The sequence below is a fragment of the Gopherus flavomarginatus genome, chromosome 10 (assembly GCF_025201925.1).
Source record: "Gopherus flavomarginatus isolate rGopFla2 chromosome 10, rGopFla2.mat.asm, whole genome shotgun sequence".
Classification (NCBI taxonomy): Eukaryota; Metazoa; Chordata; order Testudines; family Testudinidae; genus Gopherus; species Gopherus flavomarginatus.
In genome coordinates this window covers 47,709,008-47,728,195 of record NC_066626.1, presented here as the reverse complement: position 1 = coordinate 47,728,195, position 19,188 = coordinate 47,709,008, and the positions used below count along the sequence as shown (strand labels likewise).

Here is a 19,188-nt window from a genome sequence, read left to right as displayed (position 1 = left end):
TCTCCTTGCCCTGCCATATAGAAAGCTTTCCTTTTGAGAGAACTTGCAGAACTGTTTGTCAGAGCCGATGGTGCAATGGGCGTCAAACCGTGACTCTGGTAGGTGTAGCCAGGTACAGTGGTAGGGGGAAGAGGAGTAGGAGCAGGAATTCCTGAAGGCAGGTATGCGGAGGGAGGTGGGGCACCACCAGCGCTGTACCCAGGCCCAACAGCAGTTTGAGGAGGATAACTAGCAGATGGGTAGCTGTAACTGGAGAGGTTAGAAGTTCCATTGTAGCCTGGGACTAGGGGTGGTGGTGGCGGTGGTGGCGGCTGTAAGAGGCCAGAGCTATGCAAAGGGGATGGATGAGGTGATGGAAGTGCAGGTGCTGGCTGGCCACTGTAACTAGTATGTAAATAAGATCCATTGTATCCTGTGGCATATTCCTGAGATGGGAGCCCTGAATGAAGACTAGGTACTGTATGACTTCCGCAGGTACTACTAGAATAACTAGGTTCTGTCAGGTTACTGGCCACCCCAGGTGAGCTCCCTATACTGGCAGAGACATCTGCTGGAGGGAGGGCTGCACTTACTCCAGCTTTGCTGGCGGTAATAACGTCCGGGACACAGTTCATAGGATAAACACTCTCTGAGTTCAAAGAAGGCTGCCAGGGTTCATTTTCATTCTTCCGACCATTCACCAGTGCTGACGGAGCTTCGGAATAGTTACTGAGGATGGGTCGGTCGGCTGGGCCTTCTAAAATACCAGAATACTTTTCTGCGTATTTTTTCAATAGATTAGAGGCAGTCAGCGCAGAAATGTCATCATTAGCCCAGGCATACTGATAGGTGCGCTGCAGGTGTCCACGGTATGCTTCCACCTTGTGAGCAGGAGACCGGGTAGTTGAAGTGATATCAAAGTGCTGTTCTGGCCACTGGGCATGCTCTGGCGTCCACTGCATCTTCAAGCCTAGGGTTGAGGGGAAAACACAGTTAACAATGGTCTGAGCCATTTTTAGATGCTCTGAAAATGAATTTTTAAAAGTATCTGTTTACGCTTTTTTAGTTACCTGCATAGTGACAACTGTATTTATACTATAGATTAAAAACAATAAAATCACACTACACATGCAATTGAATGTCTTTGTAAAACACAATCAATAATCAGATTTGTTTAATATAGACACACACACACAGCCATACTTTTGCTAATTTAGATGGGGGGAAATATTTATTTTCTTAAAGCCAGATTACTTAAAGTAATTAAACAAGACCCAATACATTTTAAGTACCCAGAGTGTGGATTTTTGTTGTTAACACAGAAGACACCCAACTGTTCTGTCTTCTCTTATCACAGTTTCATTTTTATATTGGTTAAAATATAAAACTATGAGACACAGCTGACAGATCACATCTAGCATACCTCTCTCATTTGGTACTGAACACCTAGTTAGCACAGTATAATGCACCCTGCGCAGAACAATATGACACAGACATAACAGGTCATTCCATAATCCAACTCTCATCTAAAGTGGTCCACAACAGTTTCAAATCTGCTTCGTGGAGTGCAGCAAAGCAATCTCCCAGGCAGCGCTCCGTCGCTTTCATCACACAAAGCCTACAACTCGGTATGAATTACAACTGGCTCCTTTCTGCCTCTCAGTTCTGTTGTTGAGGCTCTGGGAAAAAAAAAAAAACAAGCATCACTTGTCTGTCGGTCTCCTTGCTTGTTTTTTTTTTTTCCCCTCCCTCAGAGCCTCCAGGGTACCAAAAAAAGAAAAGAAATGCAGTCTAGCACTGAAAAGTTCTGTGACACACACTGCTGGCTATCAGCCCTGTCAGTACAGTAAACTAAGTAACAAAATGTGACTGTGAGACCATCACTTTAAAGCAATTAATCTCGCAAATAATGGGATGATTTTTTTAATCCATCATACGCAGTAAGAGTAATTTACAAGTATTATAATAACCCCTCCAACTCTTACCTGTGCATGGTAGACCGTTCCTGATTTTTGTACAGCTGTATCAAATAGGCCTCCTTAATTTCTCTCGTATTACCCAGAGTGATTTTTTGCAAAGTCTTGCGCCCTCTGGCACAGATTTCCTGATAAGGAGAAGGCTTCCTCTAAATGAAGCATCTGTGGCACTAGCTCCCTTATGAATTACTGTGGTCTATTTTGACAGCTTCTACCCTCTCCTGTTTTCCCCCAACCCCTTTAGCTCTTCATTGCCTGACTCTGGCATCTGACATGGCCAGCTTAGCCTCACTGAGCTAAACCTAACACAGCACACAGTTTGGTAACAGAATGGCATGTTTATTCCCTTCTGACTCCCTCTTCCTTGTTTGCAAAACCACTGCACCAGACACTGGAAGTTAATTAGCAGGATGATGCTGTGCTAATTGTGTTAATTTACAAGGTTTTAGTCAAAGAGAATCACGCCAGGGCTGGCACTGCTGTCATGCTTTCGACTTAATGATTAAGAAATACTGAAAACAAGGTGGGAAGGATTGCAGTAATTACACAATAAATGAAGAAAGCAACAGGATTCATTTGCAAATATATTTTATTGCAGTTGCACTAATTTGCATTTGGATTTATTTATTTATTTTTAGGAGTCATGCAGGCATTCATTTGCAAATCACTAAATCAGTTAAATTTAGCCTGAAAACTGCAAAGTAAAGCTTAATTGAGCCTTATATTTTATTAGTACAAATACTGCAGATCTCATTCCACACAAGCATGCCACTGATTAGGTCTGGTGGGATTTTTGTTTGTTTTTCCCCAGTTCTATCTTTCCCCCTATTTTTAAAGCACTTATGACAACTTGAAGAAAAATGTCTGTTAACCATTATCCAGTTACGCTATAGCCTATAGAAATTATTCTGACAAATGCAGTTTTGAGGCTGAGTTACCGGCAGATGTATTACTTCCTTTTGGAATTAATTTAATCTTTTTTTGCTAATTGTTTCTGATGTTTCAACCATTGCATTTTAAAAGGGGAAATATATCATGTAATTGGGTGAAATTACGGAAATCTCGCTCAGTTATGAAATTCGTAGTTTTAGTGAGGAACCAGCAGCAGTTTTTCAGAAATCATACTTCTGTTAAATTCTGCTGGAAATCTTAAGAGCAAATCACCAAGAGCCAATTGCAAGTAGCCAGCATCCAAAATTCTCCTAGCATTGTGGGATTTACTTCCAGCCTTTTTAAACAGAAAGAATATTAACATTTCTGTAATGCAAAAGTGCCTAAAAGGCTTGCAAATTCATTCACACTGTAAAATATTTAGATAGATATGTATGTTATCCATGTTCTGTGATTTTGGGCTTGAAAGGTTACCACAAAACAGAAGGCTTCTGTTATATATAGAGGCACAATAACTTGAGTAGATTGATGCTTCACTAGATACACATGAATGAATGCCATGAGAAAGGGTCTTGGAAAAGAATTCAGCAGTTAGCAGCAGTGAAAGTTACGAGAAAGATAAAGTAAAAGGGGAACGGACACGGCCTTTACTTGTGCAGACAGTTTGGGCAAACACTCGTATATTAGTTAATGAATGTGCATTTTGTAATTTGGGCAAAATGCCTTTATTGCCAAATGAAAGAAGGAGAGGCCACTTTAGTAAAATAAAAGAAGCTATTCACTATGCCACAGTATAACAACATGTATTGTATGATACCCATAAGCATGGCTTCCGTAATAACTTTTCACATATATACACACTCCCACTAGATTTAAGAGGTCATTATGCTTAAATAGTTTTTACATGAAAACTATTTTTGAAAACTATTTTTCCCCCATTTTTCACGATGTGGAGCATGAAGTCTATTTAAAAATATTTAAAAATCCAAATTTGGGGCATATTAAAATTATTCCTACCTAATTTCCCCATATCTGAGTTTGTAGATGATGACTGAATTTTATGACATTTCAGTTCTCTCCAATACTAAGAAAAATAACAAATCAATCAAAATTCTTTATTTGGAGTAATTGCTAGATAATTGATAGCCTGACAAGCTGAAGCCAGTCTTTGGAAGTGCTTCCTGCACAATAATTGAAAGTTTATTTATTGATGCATACTAAATACCACTGCACTTAACAAAGGCTGTTAAAGGCAGAATTAGGTTTTGATTAGATAAGTTGAAGAAAACAGGACTGTTCTCATCTCATGAAACTTGAGCTTTTATTTTAGTGCATTGCAATCACTGGTGTTATTTGGAACCGTAACTGAATAGTTAACCATAAATATTTACTTTATATTAGTATGCACTGAAGAAATATGTATTTATGTGAAGTTCACTAGGCTGGCCTGGACCTGGGGGCACAAAGAGCTTTTTCCTCAATTTGACATGAATTTGAATTAGCATAAAAACTTTGTTGCTTAACTCCTTTTAGGAATAGTGATCACAAGGGTCAAATTTATGAGTCAGAATAAAAAATACAGTTTGCACTTTTTCTGGTGAGCAAACGTGTTCTTTTTGTTCTCGTAGCTCCTCAGTGTTTGTGGGAGCATTATTTGTTCTGTTCTCTTTTGCTTGACAGAGCTTTTTTGGTGTTTTCTTTTAGGCATGCTAAATGCATAAAGAAACAATTCAATTCTTTAAATACATACTGCTATTTAACAGAAACTTGCTTTTTAAATAATTTAACATATTATATATAAGAGGCAGGTACCATACTAAAAATCCTAAGCATTATTTTTTTGTTCTGAAAGAATTATTTTACATTTCTCCTCCATAATTTTAAGTAGTTGGATCTGTTTGGACTACATTTAGAATAATTATCATGGCTAACAATTTTAATATACAATTCCCTTTTTACTCAAATGTTCAATCATTCTTTTTTCCTTCTGCTTTTATGTATTTAATCTGAAAATGCAAAACTTATTAAATAAGACTTTCAGAGTGTGATATACTTCTGCTTCATGGAATTAAGTGTATTTGCAATTTCATCTTTACAGATAAAAACTATATGCAAATAATGCTACCGTTGTGACAAAATTAACTGAGTATAAGGAAACTGACAATTTAAAGCCTAGCAGTGTTTTAACACATCCAAGTTCTTCCTAGGCATCACAGATGCACATATGGGGCCTAATCCTTCAAAATACTGAGAGTCTGCTGTGTGATGCAGAGTGTCCTCAATCCACATTGACTTCAATGGGAGCTGAAAGAGCTCAGCATCTCACAGGGTTGGACCCAGTAAGAAGAGAGAAATGCAAAGCAGCAGCCTTCCTTTGAACTTTAATTGACTGGTTTATGTTACAACCTCTCTCTTGATTCAATATGAGTTTTCTATTAGAAACTTCAGCAAGGCATATTAAATTGGGGGCGGGGAGAGAAGAAATAGTGTATGATTCAGCATATCCCAACAATTCTAATGGGTTACAACTCTTTCAGCCTAATATGTTCACCCAACAATCTTCCCCCGTATAGGATAGCAGGCAGAAAAAATAACTTTTGCTTATTAATTTACTAGGAAAGTTCACTAGAAGAGACGAACACTAATTAGTTAAAGGAGTATGACTTTATATAAATATCATGCATTCACCAAGAATGGCAGGGATTGTGGTGATGGCAGGGGATGGGGTTATCTTGAATCTTCAAAAATAACACAGGACCAAAAATATACATTAACTAGTTATTTTAAATAGGGGGAAAGAGGAACCCCTTCATTTCATGGAATTATGAACAGACACAAGGCTCCACCCATGCCGATAAGAGGGAAAGGCCAGGGCCCACCTTTGGAGACTGTTTGGCAATGAGAGCTCAGGGTTAACTTTTACACATGATGCAAACCTGGGAAAACAGGATTTTAACGTGTTGTCCGCATTTTCATGCTAAGTTCTGGTCTTGCTCCATTTGAGTCAATAGAAGTTTTGCCATTGACTTCAATGGGAGCAAGATCAGGATTTTAAACTCCAACTGCTGCTTGTCCCTGAGAACAACTGTCACCTAATAGGTGCCATTCCAACCTCTCTTTAAACCATACTGTTTTAACATGCTAGTGACTTTAGGGAATATACACATAACAGCTAAAAACAACTACAAATACACAGTACATTTGGAAGCTTGGAACTGGTTAAAGAATGATTCTCAAAACCTGTAGTTTCAAACTAATGTATCTCAATTATCTAATTTAAATACTGTCAAATGATTATTCCTTTAAATCACACTTTCACACCTCACGACTGCAAATTACAATACATTTACAGCAAATTACTTCCCCCCCCTTCCTTCTCATTTACATAAAGCAGCACTTTTAAAAAATCACAAAGGCGTTTCTGGCTAAATGTTCTTTAGCAGGTATAGTTAAGATCCCATGACATCAAAAGCTCTATGAAATTAAAATAGATAGACAGAGACTGATGGACAGAGAAATAAGAGTCAGCATGGACAACACATATTACTTATGCACTGAATTGACCTCTTTCTATGCAAATTAGGAAATATCAATTTCTCTGTAGTGGTATAATATATTAGGTGTAATGTATTTTGTTCTCAGCCATATACTCCCTGCCTTAAATTGTAGCTCCATTGATTCATTATTGTTACATACTGTAGGTGAATCCATTTATGCACGTATCTGCCGGGCCCTTTTTTATACGTAAGATTGACACACAAAAATATAAGGTGCATTTCTTCAAATAATTCTACAAACTCAAGTGCTCCCTTAACCCTACTCCCACTACACACACAAAAGTGTTCATAGGCCCCTTTAAAACAACTACATAATAATGAAGAAAAAATTGCTATTACAAGGCATTTTGCCACACTGTACCATTCATACATGCAGCTTTTTTGTTGCTACCCATTCTGATTCTTTGCATCTGTACATGGTTTTCTTACACTGCAAGTTCCTCAGAGGAAAGGTCATAACTGTAAACAGTCTAGCAAGGTGTGGGTGCTGAACAAATAACTCACAATAATAATATCCGAGTGGGTGCTAGGTGAAAGCCAAGTGCACAAAAAAAGCCACTGTAGTTGTAAGAAAAATGTCCCTTTTTTGTCCACTGAATACATATGCATTGCCACAATCTACTTTAGATCATTTAACATACCACCTGACAAGCCTTCTGCAAATTCATGACTCTCCATATGAGAAGCAGTGTAACTACTGCAGTGTAATTGCAGGGATTTTGATAACTATAATAGTCAATTTGGTAAGCCTTGTTTTTACTGATTATAGCAGAATATTCTATTGGATACTATTTTTAGTGTATTCAAAAACAATATATATATACATACATGTGCAGACTTAGGGCCTGATCCTGATCCCAATGAAGTAGTTACTTAAGCTATCATTGACTTAAACTGGAGATTTGTGAGATCTTTAAACAAACACACACATACATTTTAAACTGGATATCCGAAAGTAATCTCCTGCTTTGTTTCCCTTCCAAGGCTAGTATTCAGGATCCAGTATTTCCCTTGCCAGCACAGAAATACAAACTCCTGAAACCAGAGTAGATGTAATACTTGCGCTGCTTTATTTGCCTCTCTCATGTCATCAGTTGTTGCAGGGGAAACACGGAATCCCGAATTTCTGTTTTAGCAAGCAGGTGGAAGAAAAAAATGGATTTTCAGTAATGATGGTCTAGCTATGCAAAGCTCAGATCGAGAGTTACACTTTCTCAGAGTTCCTAGAGGTTCATATCTAGGTTTTTTGGTCCATTTCTGATTTTCTAATGATGTTTTTATTTGTAATATTTTGGTCTGTATACACACTGCTATTGATCAAAGATCACATGTATTTCCTCTGGTATAAAGCTTCTAGTTCACTTTTAAAGTTACTGTTTGGTAGCCAATTTGTCATGGTGTCTCTTTTACCTTTTCTCATGTTATCGTCAATCCATTGAGGCAATTCCCCTTTTACCTCCACTTCCTTTTGTCATACAAAGATCATCAGGACATATGACAAGTGCCCATTGGGACAGCAGAGTTAATGAATATGTATGTTCTATATCACAAAAGAGCACCCCCCCCCGGTTCTGCAGTATCGACCTTCTCTTGCGTGAGTAAATAACAGGTGAGTACTAGTGCATGGGGATAAATGGGGTAAAATTGCCATAAAGGAGCATGCTTTATTTAGTCAAACTATGTGCAGGATAAATAAGAGTATTAAGGGACACTGCATCCTAACACTCATTTATATCTTGCCTTTTTCAAAATATTTGGAAACAATCTCTGTTTAAATACCAACAATCAGAGATGGGCATTGCATTCAGTGTCCAACTTTTAAGACCAAAATTCTAATAATGTTAAAGACTTTGATTTTGTTATATTAGAAAACTTTGCTTCCTCACTTCCAATTAACATTAGCAGCAAACGGTGCAAGCCTCAGTTTAAACCACTACGATATTTTTTTAAAATCTCAGTCACTGTCCTGTATTAAACCCAAATAGCTATGTGTTTATATAGACAGGGTTAATTCCAGAGATTTGCCTACATGGACCTGTTCTCCCTAAGTATGTGAAGGCAAAGATCGATTTCAGTAAGTTTGAAATAAAGTGTAGTCAATTTTGACCCAATACACTAATAAGGGTCAAAAATCAAATATTTAGGGACCAATAACCCCATGGCACTGCCTAGAATGAACAGTGCATTCCTACCCTTTTAAAAATGCCAGTTCCAACACCTACCACCACAATGAAGTTATATACAGCTGTTTTATTGAGATTAGTTTCCTCTCTGCTAATTAGTTAAAGGAGAACAAATACCGATTAAATGTATATTTAGAAATATCTAATACTCGCCTTTAAAACAATGCTGCTTAAGGTGACTCCAAACCATACAAAGCCATGCAAAATTTGTTTTTGTTATTTATGCATTTTGCTCTTTTTGGCAATCTGTGCATTAATTTTTAATGCAGTAGTAAAGAGACGTTGTGTCTCAGACTTCGATAAAAATATTCTATAGCCAGTACTGGGTGACATAGTGCATTAATTCAGTGTCCTTCACTCCTGGGACCTGTGTATAATTTAGTCCAGCCCAAAGAAAATAACTTTGATCTGAAGGCTGTGGAAAAAGCTACATATGAAATGAGTTTTGCTGGGTTTAGCGTTGTTTCTTATATTCAAGACGACATATGAAGATAAACTGCTTTAGAATGCTTCTGATGTGGCCCAGGATTAAGAGCGGAGAGCTCTTAGCAGCAACAGCAGAGCCCCTCCACCCTCCTCCTTCCCATTACCACACACATACTGTACACATTTCTTAAGCCCAGGAAACCCAGGGAGTGGCTACAACTGGTATATGGTGACTTTCCAAGAAACGCAATGACATTCAGATATAAGTAGCATATTATCATACCCATTTATTCAGTTGGCCTTTCCATTCAAGAAAATAAATGTAAACATGTTGCATAATGAGAGATTATGTCTTAATAAGAGATGGTGTTAGCACAGGGAACCTGGCATTTCCTTCCAAAGGAAGCCAGCAGAACTGCACTAACCTCACTCTAAAGGAAAGCAGAGGCCCGATACGGCTCACTTTTTAAGCTTGGCTACAGCCGACTCCTTCCTTTTCCTTCCTGCTACCCCCAAATATATTGAAATAAGATTAAAAGCAAAAACATAATGAAAGAAAACTGCAATACCAGAAACACTAAGTTAAAATAAATCTTTCCCCCATTTAAAGCCTCCAGTTACTGCATTCCATAAATTCCCCCCAAAATTCTTTGCTCATCCAATAAAAGATTTCTGAATTAAATATTAAAAAATGGAAAAAGAGCTCATTATTTGCATGCCTATTGTTCTAGTGACTACTGCATTATTTCATGAACTATATTGTTAATTGAGCTTGATAATTTTCACATATATATTTGAATGAAGAGGACATCTTAACTGAGGGCTTCATCTCTAGATTACCCAAACTTTTTTATCCTCCTGCAAAAGAAAAAGAAAGAAAGAAAGAAAGAAAGCTTACATACTAACTCTTCATGTTTTGTGCAGTTTGTCCCTGCTCAAAGGAGCAAAGTTCAGCTTGCAGAGGAAAAGTTGAGCCATGGCTGGAGGCACAGAGTGTGTAAAGGAAAGCATGTGCACACATTTCAAGGGGTGGAGGAAAAGAAAGAAATCAACTATACTTGACGATTAAGAAAAGTCATCCGCCTTTGTTACAAATATACTAAGTCAACCTTTTCTGTAAACAGCCTCCAAGAGACAAACCAAGAAACTAATCTATGCAAGAATAATATAGAGAACTAGCAGCACACTAATGACAGTTTAAACCACCATAAGCAATGTTATTTCTGCTATAATTTTGGCCACATTTTTATTGTGCAAGGAGTCAACTAATGATGAAATAGTTTTAAAATTTGCTGCAGGGAACAAAAGTCAAGCTCCGCTGATTAGCATCTCAAAGCTCAGTACAAGCAGACATTTGTACAGCCGAATAATAGCAATTTGTGTGTGGGAGAGGAGGAGGTGATGTTTTAAAAACAAAAATTGCACTATTTTACTGGATGTGTGATCATGCACACTTATGAAAGTCCTTCTCCATCAAGAAATATGCAGATCAGTTAACTGTAAGGATTTAAAAGGAAGAACGGAGGTGGAACTTGCCTTTCAACATGACAAAAGGGATTTTTTTTTTGGTAATATTTGAATTACAATTAAAATGTTTATGAGATTTATTCTCTTTTTACATTGGTGTAAATCAGGAGGAACCCCGGACGTCCATGGTATGACATCAGCATGCCATTAAGTGAGGAGAAAATCATGCACTATTGTTTTACTTAAGGCTTTTTTGTAAGCAACAATTATGTTGCAGCTTACATAATAAACTTTCATATCATTCTATTAATGTCTAGTATCTGTATCGCATACTTAATATATGCTCATCACTGAAAATAGACATTCTATGTATAATTTTATACAATAAAATTGCACAGAGAGTTCTAACATTTACTGCACTACTTTAGTTCATTTTGCTTTGCATGTCTCTCTCATTCTCTCCAGCAACATTGCACTCTATCTTTCTTGTGTAAGTCTTTGTGTTCTTCTTTTATCAAATCTTCAGTCATAGTAATTGCTTCCACATTTTACTTGAGCACTTCTTTTATCCAGCTTTATGTCAAACAGTATTATTAAAAAAAAAAAAAAAAAAGACTCACATACTTAACGCAGGATGAAATACACTGAATTGTATCCACTACCTACAGAAACGTTAGAATGTTACTGGCATAAGCAAACAGCAGCAATGACAGTTAATCACTTAAAGGTGTTTTATATTAACCACCCTCTCCCATTTGTGTAGTAATATTCAGAAATGATTTAACAGGGAGTCAGTCATTAAATACAGATAACACATTTTACACCTTTATTCAGTTTAGAAGCTAAAGAACACTCATTTAAACATCCTGACATCACTAGCACACATTTGTGAAGCTTAGATTTTAAAAACATTTTGAAAATACACTGCTTTAAAAAAGTTAGTTTTAATTGCCATAACAGTCGGAAAGCTGCAAGAGTTTTGTGACAGCAAGTAAAAGATTTATAGATAAAACAATTGGACATTATATTAGACTAATCAGAGGAATGCACAACCTCTACAGACCAGTTAGGAGTGAATCATTTCAATTTTCTCTCTCATTTATGGCTTTACATGCTTAAACAAAAAGAAGCAGAGGAAACTTCAGAATGACCCTATTTAGGTATATTAGTGGAGATAGCTTTGGCAAATTTTAAGCAATCAGGATTGTGCTTCCAGTGCTGTCCATCCAGTTTTCCAGTGTATAAATTGGATGGCTACTTGGACAATTCTCTATTCATTACTGAATTGTGGAAAGGAAACACAGAGGTGGCATTTTCCTTTTAAACTATGTAGTGCCTTGTAGCCAGATTCCAAAGCATCAAGGAAAGATTTTTTTTTTTTTTGCTAGACAAGCTGTCGTAATTGAAAAGAAGTCTAATCAGACTCATTACTGTTTTCAGCAATTTGCACCACCAAAGATGCTTATTAGGTAACAGTGTTTAATAAACCGCTCTTTAGAAATCTACCAGTAATGAGTTCTTAACAGCCAATCTTTAGCGTGAATGTAATGTGAAAAGTGTTCCTAGCACTGAATAGATTTTCACATTTAGTAGTGTCATAATTAAGCTCAAGGAATTGGTAGCTGTGATGTTAGATTTACTGCATTATAATTTTTTTCAAGTGTATTTTCAAATACACTTGTCTTATGTTCAAGCTAAACTGCAGTTAATATTTCCAGAGCAAATTTTAGAATGGTTTAAAATTATCCTACAAAGGATCAACTCTGCAAATGGTAATCAATGGGATTATTTTGGGGATCCAGATTGTACCATGAGTCAGGTATCCTCCACCAGGCATGCAAATTGCTCACTCTTGTCTTTGTTCGACTGTGTACTCCAACCCATACCATCTGTAAACAATTTCCAGTCATTAAGATACAAATAATAAATTTTGTTGTCATTAGCTGAATGATAATGAACAAAAGTGACAGTTTAAGAAGTGATGCTTGAAGGAACATTGGCCAGTTCTGACTTTACAGTAACAGCTGAAAGTGCTTTATATGAAATAGCCAGCAAATTGCTTTATGTCCCTAAAGAAAATAACATATGCTGTTTTTTTCTATATGATACCTCAAATGCCATTGCCTCATTGCAGTTATCCAGCCAACAACCATGCTCATACAGTAAAAGAAAAAAATATAGCTCAGAAAATGTAACATTGTGACATATATTATTCATAAAATGCAGTGATCAATGAGAGGTAGGTTTGTCATCAACAGGAAGTTCAATTTAGCCTGCTACCCACTCTCAGTACACTAGTAACACCCACACTAAACACATTGCAAATGCTAAACGCAGACACAATAAAAAATGGATTGCACATGTGAGATCTATGCTAATTAAAAATCCACAGCGTTGATCTCAGGGAACAGTCACTGATTTCATTCTCTCATTAGACTGATTTGTGCTTGACATAATGTGTTCCTAAATTATAAATAAGAAATGCAGCAGACTGTTGGTACCTTTGGGCTCTTCTGCTTGGACGAAACATACCATAATGCAAATATTGTTTTGCTTGCTAAAAATTATACCAAAGAGAATCTTTGAAGTTGCATTCAGGACATCGTGAAGAAAGCATATGAAGAAGATGAGTGATCAATAATGGAACCACCAAAATATTACAGAAGACTAATTCCCTTGATCTCAGATTTTATATTAGAACTTTACGGTAAGATATTAATGGGAATTCCATTACTGGATGATTCCTCTCATAAACACCATTTTATTTATCCTAACCCCCAAAACTTCAGTAATCCTAATTGAAGCCAATAAGCCTTTATATCTGTTTGCAGCTTTCTGAATCAATAGGGCGATGAGAACTGAGATTGCCAAATTAATGTCAGTTTCATCTGATTTTGTGGTATGTAGTGTGTGGGCAGCGGGAGGGGGGGTGGGGGGGGGAGGGGGAACCTGAACTCATTCATGTGGGTTCTTATAGCTATCAGATCAAAATATCTTCAAAGTTTCTTAAGTCTGAACTGCATTTGTTCTCAGATCCAAACAAAAACAACTGCTATTGCATCCAACTATTGCACAATCCTAAATATTGCATTTTTAAGTCTCTCATTGTTAGACTTTTTTCTTTTTTTTTTTATTACGGATAGCAGAAGCTAATAAAGGCCCTGCAGCTTCTCTGGGGTGCCTTCTCATATACTTTTGAATAATGCATTAAACTTCACACTATTTATGAGTGACAACCTAATGCTCTAAGATATAGAACACATGCTTTTTAATGTTGATTTGACTAGGAAAGCACGGATGCTCTGAAATGTCAATTACTTATCAATAAATCCTTCACTACAGTATTATAGCAGATATCTTGGTCTACAAGTAACTTAAAAATCAGGGTTTTAGTTGGGAAGTGAAAATTTAAACCAAATGTCTTAGACATCATTATCTCTACTTCACCTGGTTCTAACACAGAGAAAACTTCCTCCCCACTCCCAAATGTAACAAAAATGACTCTTCCTTGGACTTTTGGGCTGTGAACTTACCTCTATTTACAATACAGATTTTTAAATCATAAACTTGCCTGTGTATAACTGTCATAAACGGATAGTTAAGAGTTAATGGAACAGAAGTACTTCATATCTCTTTTGCCTGTAAAGGGTTAAGTTCAGCCAGCCTGGCTGTCCCCTGACCAGAGGACCAATCAGGGGAGAGGATACTTTCAAATCTTGAAGGAGGGAAGTTTGTGTGTGTGCTGTTAGTTTTTGGTGGTTGTTCACTCTGGGGGCTCAGAGGGACCAGACGTGCAACCAGGTTTCTCCCCAATCTCTCCGATACAGGCTCTTATAAATTCAGAATAGTGAGTACTAGGTAGATAAAGCGAGTTAGGCTTATGGTTGTTTTCTTTATTTGCAAATGTGTATTTGGTTGGAAGGAGTTCAAATTTATATTTTGCTGAAAGGATTTTAATTTGTACTTGAATACTTAAGCTGGGAGGGTGTTCCCAGTGTCTATAGCTGACAGACCCTGTACATATTCCATCTTAAATTTACAATGATAATTTTTATTGTTTTTTTTCTTTCTTTAATTAAAAGCTTTTCTTGTTTAAGAACCTGATTGTTTTTTTATTCTGGTGAGACCCCAGGGGACTGGGTCTGGATCCACCAGGGAATTGGTGGGGAGAAAGGAGGGAAGGGGGAGAGAGAGGCTAATTTCTCTCTGTGTTAGGATTACTGTCTCTCTCAGAGAGAGTCTGGGAGGGGGAGAGAGAAGGAGGGGGGGAAGGTGCATTTTCCTTTCTGTTTTAAGATTCAAGGAGTTTGAATCACAGTGATCTTCCAGGGTAACCCAGGGAGGGGAACCCTGGGAGAGGCAATGGTGAGGGAAAGGGTTGACTTTCCTTGTGTTAAGATCCAGAGGGTCTGGGTCTTGGGGGTCCCTGGGCAAGGTTTTGGGGGGACCAGAGTGTACCAGGCACTGGAATTTCTGGTTGGTGGCAGTGCTACAGGTTCTAAGCTGGTAATTGAGCTTAGAGGAATTCATGCTGGTACCCCATCTTTTGGACGCTAAGGTTCAGAGTGGGGGATTACACCATGACAATAACACTTTTTATATAAGATCTCTAAGTGTTTTACCAACCTTACAACATATAGGTGGTCCAATTGTGTGAGATTCTGAGCAACCATAGCTCCAGTCTTCCATAGGAATGGAGGAGTTTGGCATCTGAGAGCACTGGGTCTTCTGAGCCTGATTATGGAACCTTTATTTACACAGCTACTTGCTAGGGTTACAGTTGAAGGACCAGGCCCTGTCTGAACGTGTCACCACCACTGAAATATGATTACCCTGATGTGGAATGCCACATCTGTTTACTACTACACAGCAGCCTTACACAACAGTTTAGGACAGAAAGTGAATGATCCAGGTGAAACTGTAGGTGTAGGCAGGCAGACATCAGGCATTTTCCCAGAACATTAAGGCTAACTATCTTCTTCTTATGAAAAGAACCATGCACTCTTAATGTACACAAGTGGCCAGGACCCATGCTTTAAGCCCCATCTCTAAGACAGCATTTTTGGTAGCACAGTGCCTACTTAACATCATGTTGAGAGGGTATGCCATGAAATTCCCATGAAATGTATCGTTGATTCAGTATTGACTGGGTAGGCCTTTATGTAACCATGCAGGAATAGAGTCAGGACTCACCATCCCACTGCATGGCCTGCATAAAGGCAGGCTGGAATTACAGGCTTTGCTGTGGTCATGGAAAAGCCGCAGCATGGGAGCAACGTGTCCAAAAAGGGAGTAGAAGTAGGCAGAGATTGCTGGTCACTTTTTACAGAGGTGCAGAAATTATTCACCACCAGCAGCATATCCAGGGAGCTCCAAGGGTAAAACCAAGTTGCTTCCCCTGGGGGAGTGCACCTCTGCACTACCCCTTACAACAGGCTGCATTTAATAGACACAGAAAAGAGTGCCACATGGCTCACCAACACTTTCTGCAGAGCCTTGAGGGTGTTGCAGACTATTTGTGGACGTCTCTGTACTCCTACTGAAGATGGCATTATCTGGATTTACTTTGTTTTGTTTTGTTTTTTTGGGTGGAAAATAATATAGGGCCATTTCATTATAGTGTGGAAGGTTATTTGGTGTACTGTGATCATTCCCCCAGTAGATGTTTGACTTATTGTTTTAAAGAGGGAATAACACTGGCATCAACAGTTCTAGACAAAATGTTCTGTGGCCAATACCTTCTGAAATATTCAGACTTGTATCATTGGTGGCTACAGGCATAGTGGTGCACCATTTCCAATATGATATTTTTGCATAACAGCACAAAAGTCTGGTTATACCAGATGAGAACATTTGTGCAACAGGTCTGGAATCCTCTTTGTTCTAGTAGACAATATCCCACATTAGTTCCATTATGCCCTTATTTAACAATATTCCCACACTCCTAAGGAAGTAGAAAAGCTCTCGTGTTCCAGTCATAAAAGTCTGGTGCATAGTGTCATGACAAAAATTGCTTCCTAGAAAATCTTACAAATAACAAAACTGAGGAATTCCATGTTTTTTGAAACATTTTTACGTATAAAGTAAATTAAATGTGAAAGTGAGATATACACAACCTGGTTTGGGAGGGACTGAGTAAGGAGGAACAGCGGGTAGGAGTAGTTCTTGATTTTTATTTCTATTATTTGAAGTTTGTATTTGCTGTCTTTCTACTCTAGCTTTTATTTATTTATTTGTGCATAGCTTTGTATCATTGCCATTAAAAATACCCAATGAAGACCCAATAAAAAACGTAATGCAGATAGGCAGTTGTGTAATGCTCAACACAGGGTAGGGGAATTCCTGCCTGACCTCTACAGCCAATTAGATTATGCCCTGAAGTATGAGATGTGAAATACATGTGAGATACATTCCTTACTTTTATACTTTGGATTCTATGTTTACTTTTTATAATGGATATTGAAAAATCTACAAATACAATGTTTGGGGCTGGAGTATATACACAATGCAAGATATAATTTCTTCCTCTCTTGCTCATGTCTGGAAACAATGACACAACTATGTTTGAAAAGGATTTCAGAAAAAAAGTATATCACCAAGGAAATTCTTGAATTACACTATCTTGACAGACTACACTGACTGTAATCCTAAATACACTTCCCTTAAATTATTCTGAATTGGCATACCTTCCCAAAAGTCACATATTGTACTGCAGCTGGGAGGAATTTTGGAATTTACTTCTCTGTTCTTAGAAGAGATGAAAACAGAGAAAGCACTATTCAGGTGTTTGCACCTTACACTCTATAAACCTTACTGCCCAGTTCATGGAGGGAGATGGAGTATGCCATGGGATTTCCATGAGCTGCAGTACTGACTTATCAAATGCATATCTCCTCTAGATCTGTCATATATACTCTTTCCTTTTGTAGCTATTTGTATAACCATAATTGTCTTCTATTTCAGCATTAAAGCTGCACCAAAAAAGACAGAACGAGAGAGTGCATGCTAGAGAGAGAGAGAGAGAGAGAGAGAGAGAGAGAGAGAGAAACTACTAGAAAATAGGATGGTTAAAGGAGTCCTTAAAAAAACAGGTCTTGGGAAATCCATGATCCAGGAGAGTTGGAACAATTTTTATAGTGGGGTGCTGAGAGCCACTGAACCAAACTGTAAACCCTGTATATGATAGAAACCACTTCAAACCAAGAGGAGCAGCAGAACCCCCAGCACTCCTAGTTCCAGCACCAATGCCCAACCTGAGTTCATGCCACCCCACTCACTCCAAATGCAGGTTAGTTCCCAAAACTAATATATAACAATTATGGTATCTGCTGTTTGAATATGCTATCACATAAGTCAAGATTTGGGGTGAATAATAGAAAGAGAAAGGGAAAAATTAAGGTGATTGTGGGGATAAAGAAGAATCTTAGTTACCTGGAAGCACCAAAAGGTTGGAGAAATTGTTGAGAGATGATGAGACCTCTGACCTCATACTTCATTGGGTACCTCCAAAATCCTAATATTGCCCTTTATTTGGCCTATGACCTTACTTTAGAATATTTCATTTACACATCAGTATGCCACAAAAGAATCTGATTACCTTTGTGTCATAAAATACATCAGTTTTATTCTACTTTTTAAATATTTGCCCAAAACATTTTAAATAAATATATCTGTGATTTAACAAAAAACTCCTAAGGCTGGTGTCCCATCTTGTTCATTCTATGTCAAAAGGAGGATTAAACCGAGAGGTTTGCCACAACAGAACGAAAAGATACTTGATAACAAATGGTTAGAGGTCGCTGGCTGATATTTAAGAGGTAAGGTTGCAGCAAGGTAGCTTTGATGGGCCATTTTATACTGAGAATAATCAGATATGACATTTCTTAAAAAGGTCTGGATTGCTAAAGAGAGGGAATGCCCTAAATGCATCAATGAAAGCTGGTGCTGAGGATGACTGCTTTTTTTCATATTTTAACTATTTTTGAGGAAAGGACAGTCATGCTAGAAATGTTTTTTCAATAAATCTCTGGCGAGTACTGGGCACATCCAAGATCAGTTACACAGCATACTCTTAAAATGACTAAACTGTCTCTCCCAGTACTTTAAACAATATACTGCCCAGAAAAGGCCCCCATGCTCCACAAAGTAGGGATACTAGTTGTGGTTATTAGGCTAGAATCAGTTCTGGGTTGCTTTAGAGCACACCTTGCACTCATTACAAGGTGTCTCCTCATGGGACTCTCTTCCCCTTGTATAAGTGTTCAGTTAGATTTAACTCCTCACCATATCTCTTTACAACACCCAAGTATGGCATCGTGATGAAGATCGAGTATATTTTTATATGCATTGTACAAAGGCATTCCCAGTAAACTTTTTAATTAAAAAATATGTTTGCGGGATAGTTGTATTCAAACAAATGAAGAGAAGTTGCTATGTTAGATATGGAGCTTGATCCTACAAATGCATTTGCTAATATAGTTCATTTTAATCACATGAGTAAAAGGTACCCTTATGCTTGTTTGTAAGATGATGCTTATAATTTGTTCATCTATCAACATTTTCTGCAAACTCCAGCTAAGACAGATTTATGATAGAACCAGATTCTGCCACCCTTATTCACATGAGCAATATCCTACACTGTGAGCAGCCTCATTGAGATCACTAAATAGAAGTCCCTCTGGAAAAATCTGTCCCTTAGGAAACAACTGC

The 19,188-nt window shown here is 37.7% G+C and overlaps 1 protein-coding gene across 3 annotated transcripts in view; it reads right to left on the bottom strand.

Moving 5' to 3' along the window:
• The window catches only part of FIGN (fidgetin, microtubule severing factor), a 107,199-nt gene that overhangs the window by 1,716 nt on the left and 86,295 nt on the right, over nt 1-19,188 (bottom strand). For all 3 annotated transcript variants that reach the window (XM_050968961.1, XM_050968963.1, XM_050968962.1), the window contains one exon: nt 1-949. This exon is cut by the window's left edge and continues 1,716 nt beyond it. In XM_050968961.1, the coding sequence (XP_050824918.1) occupies nt 1-949 (949 nt within the window). The remainder of the gene's footprint in view (nt 950-19,188) is intronic.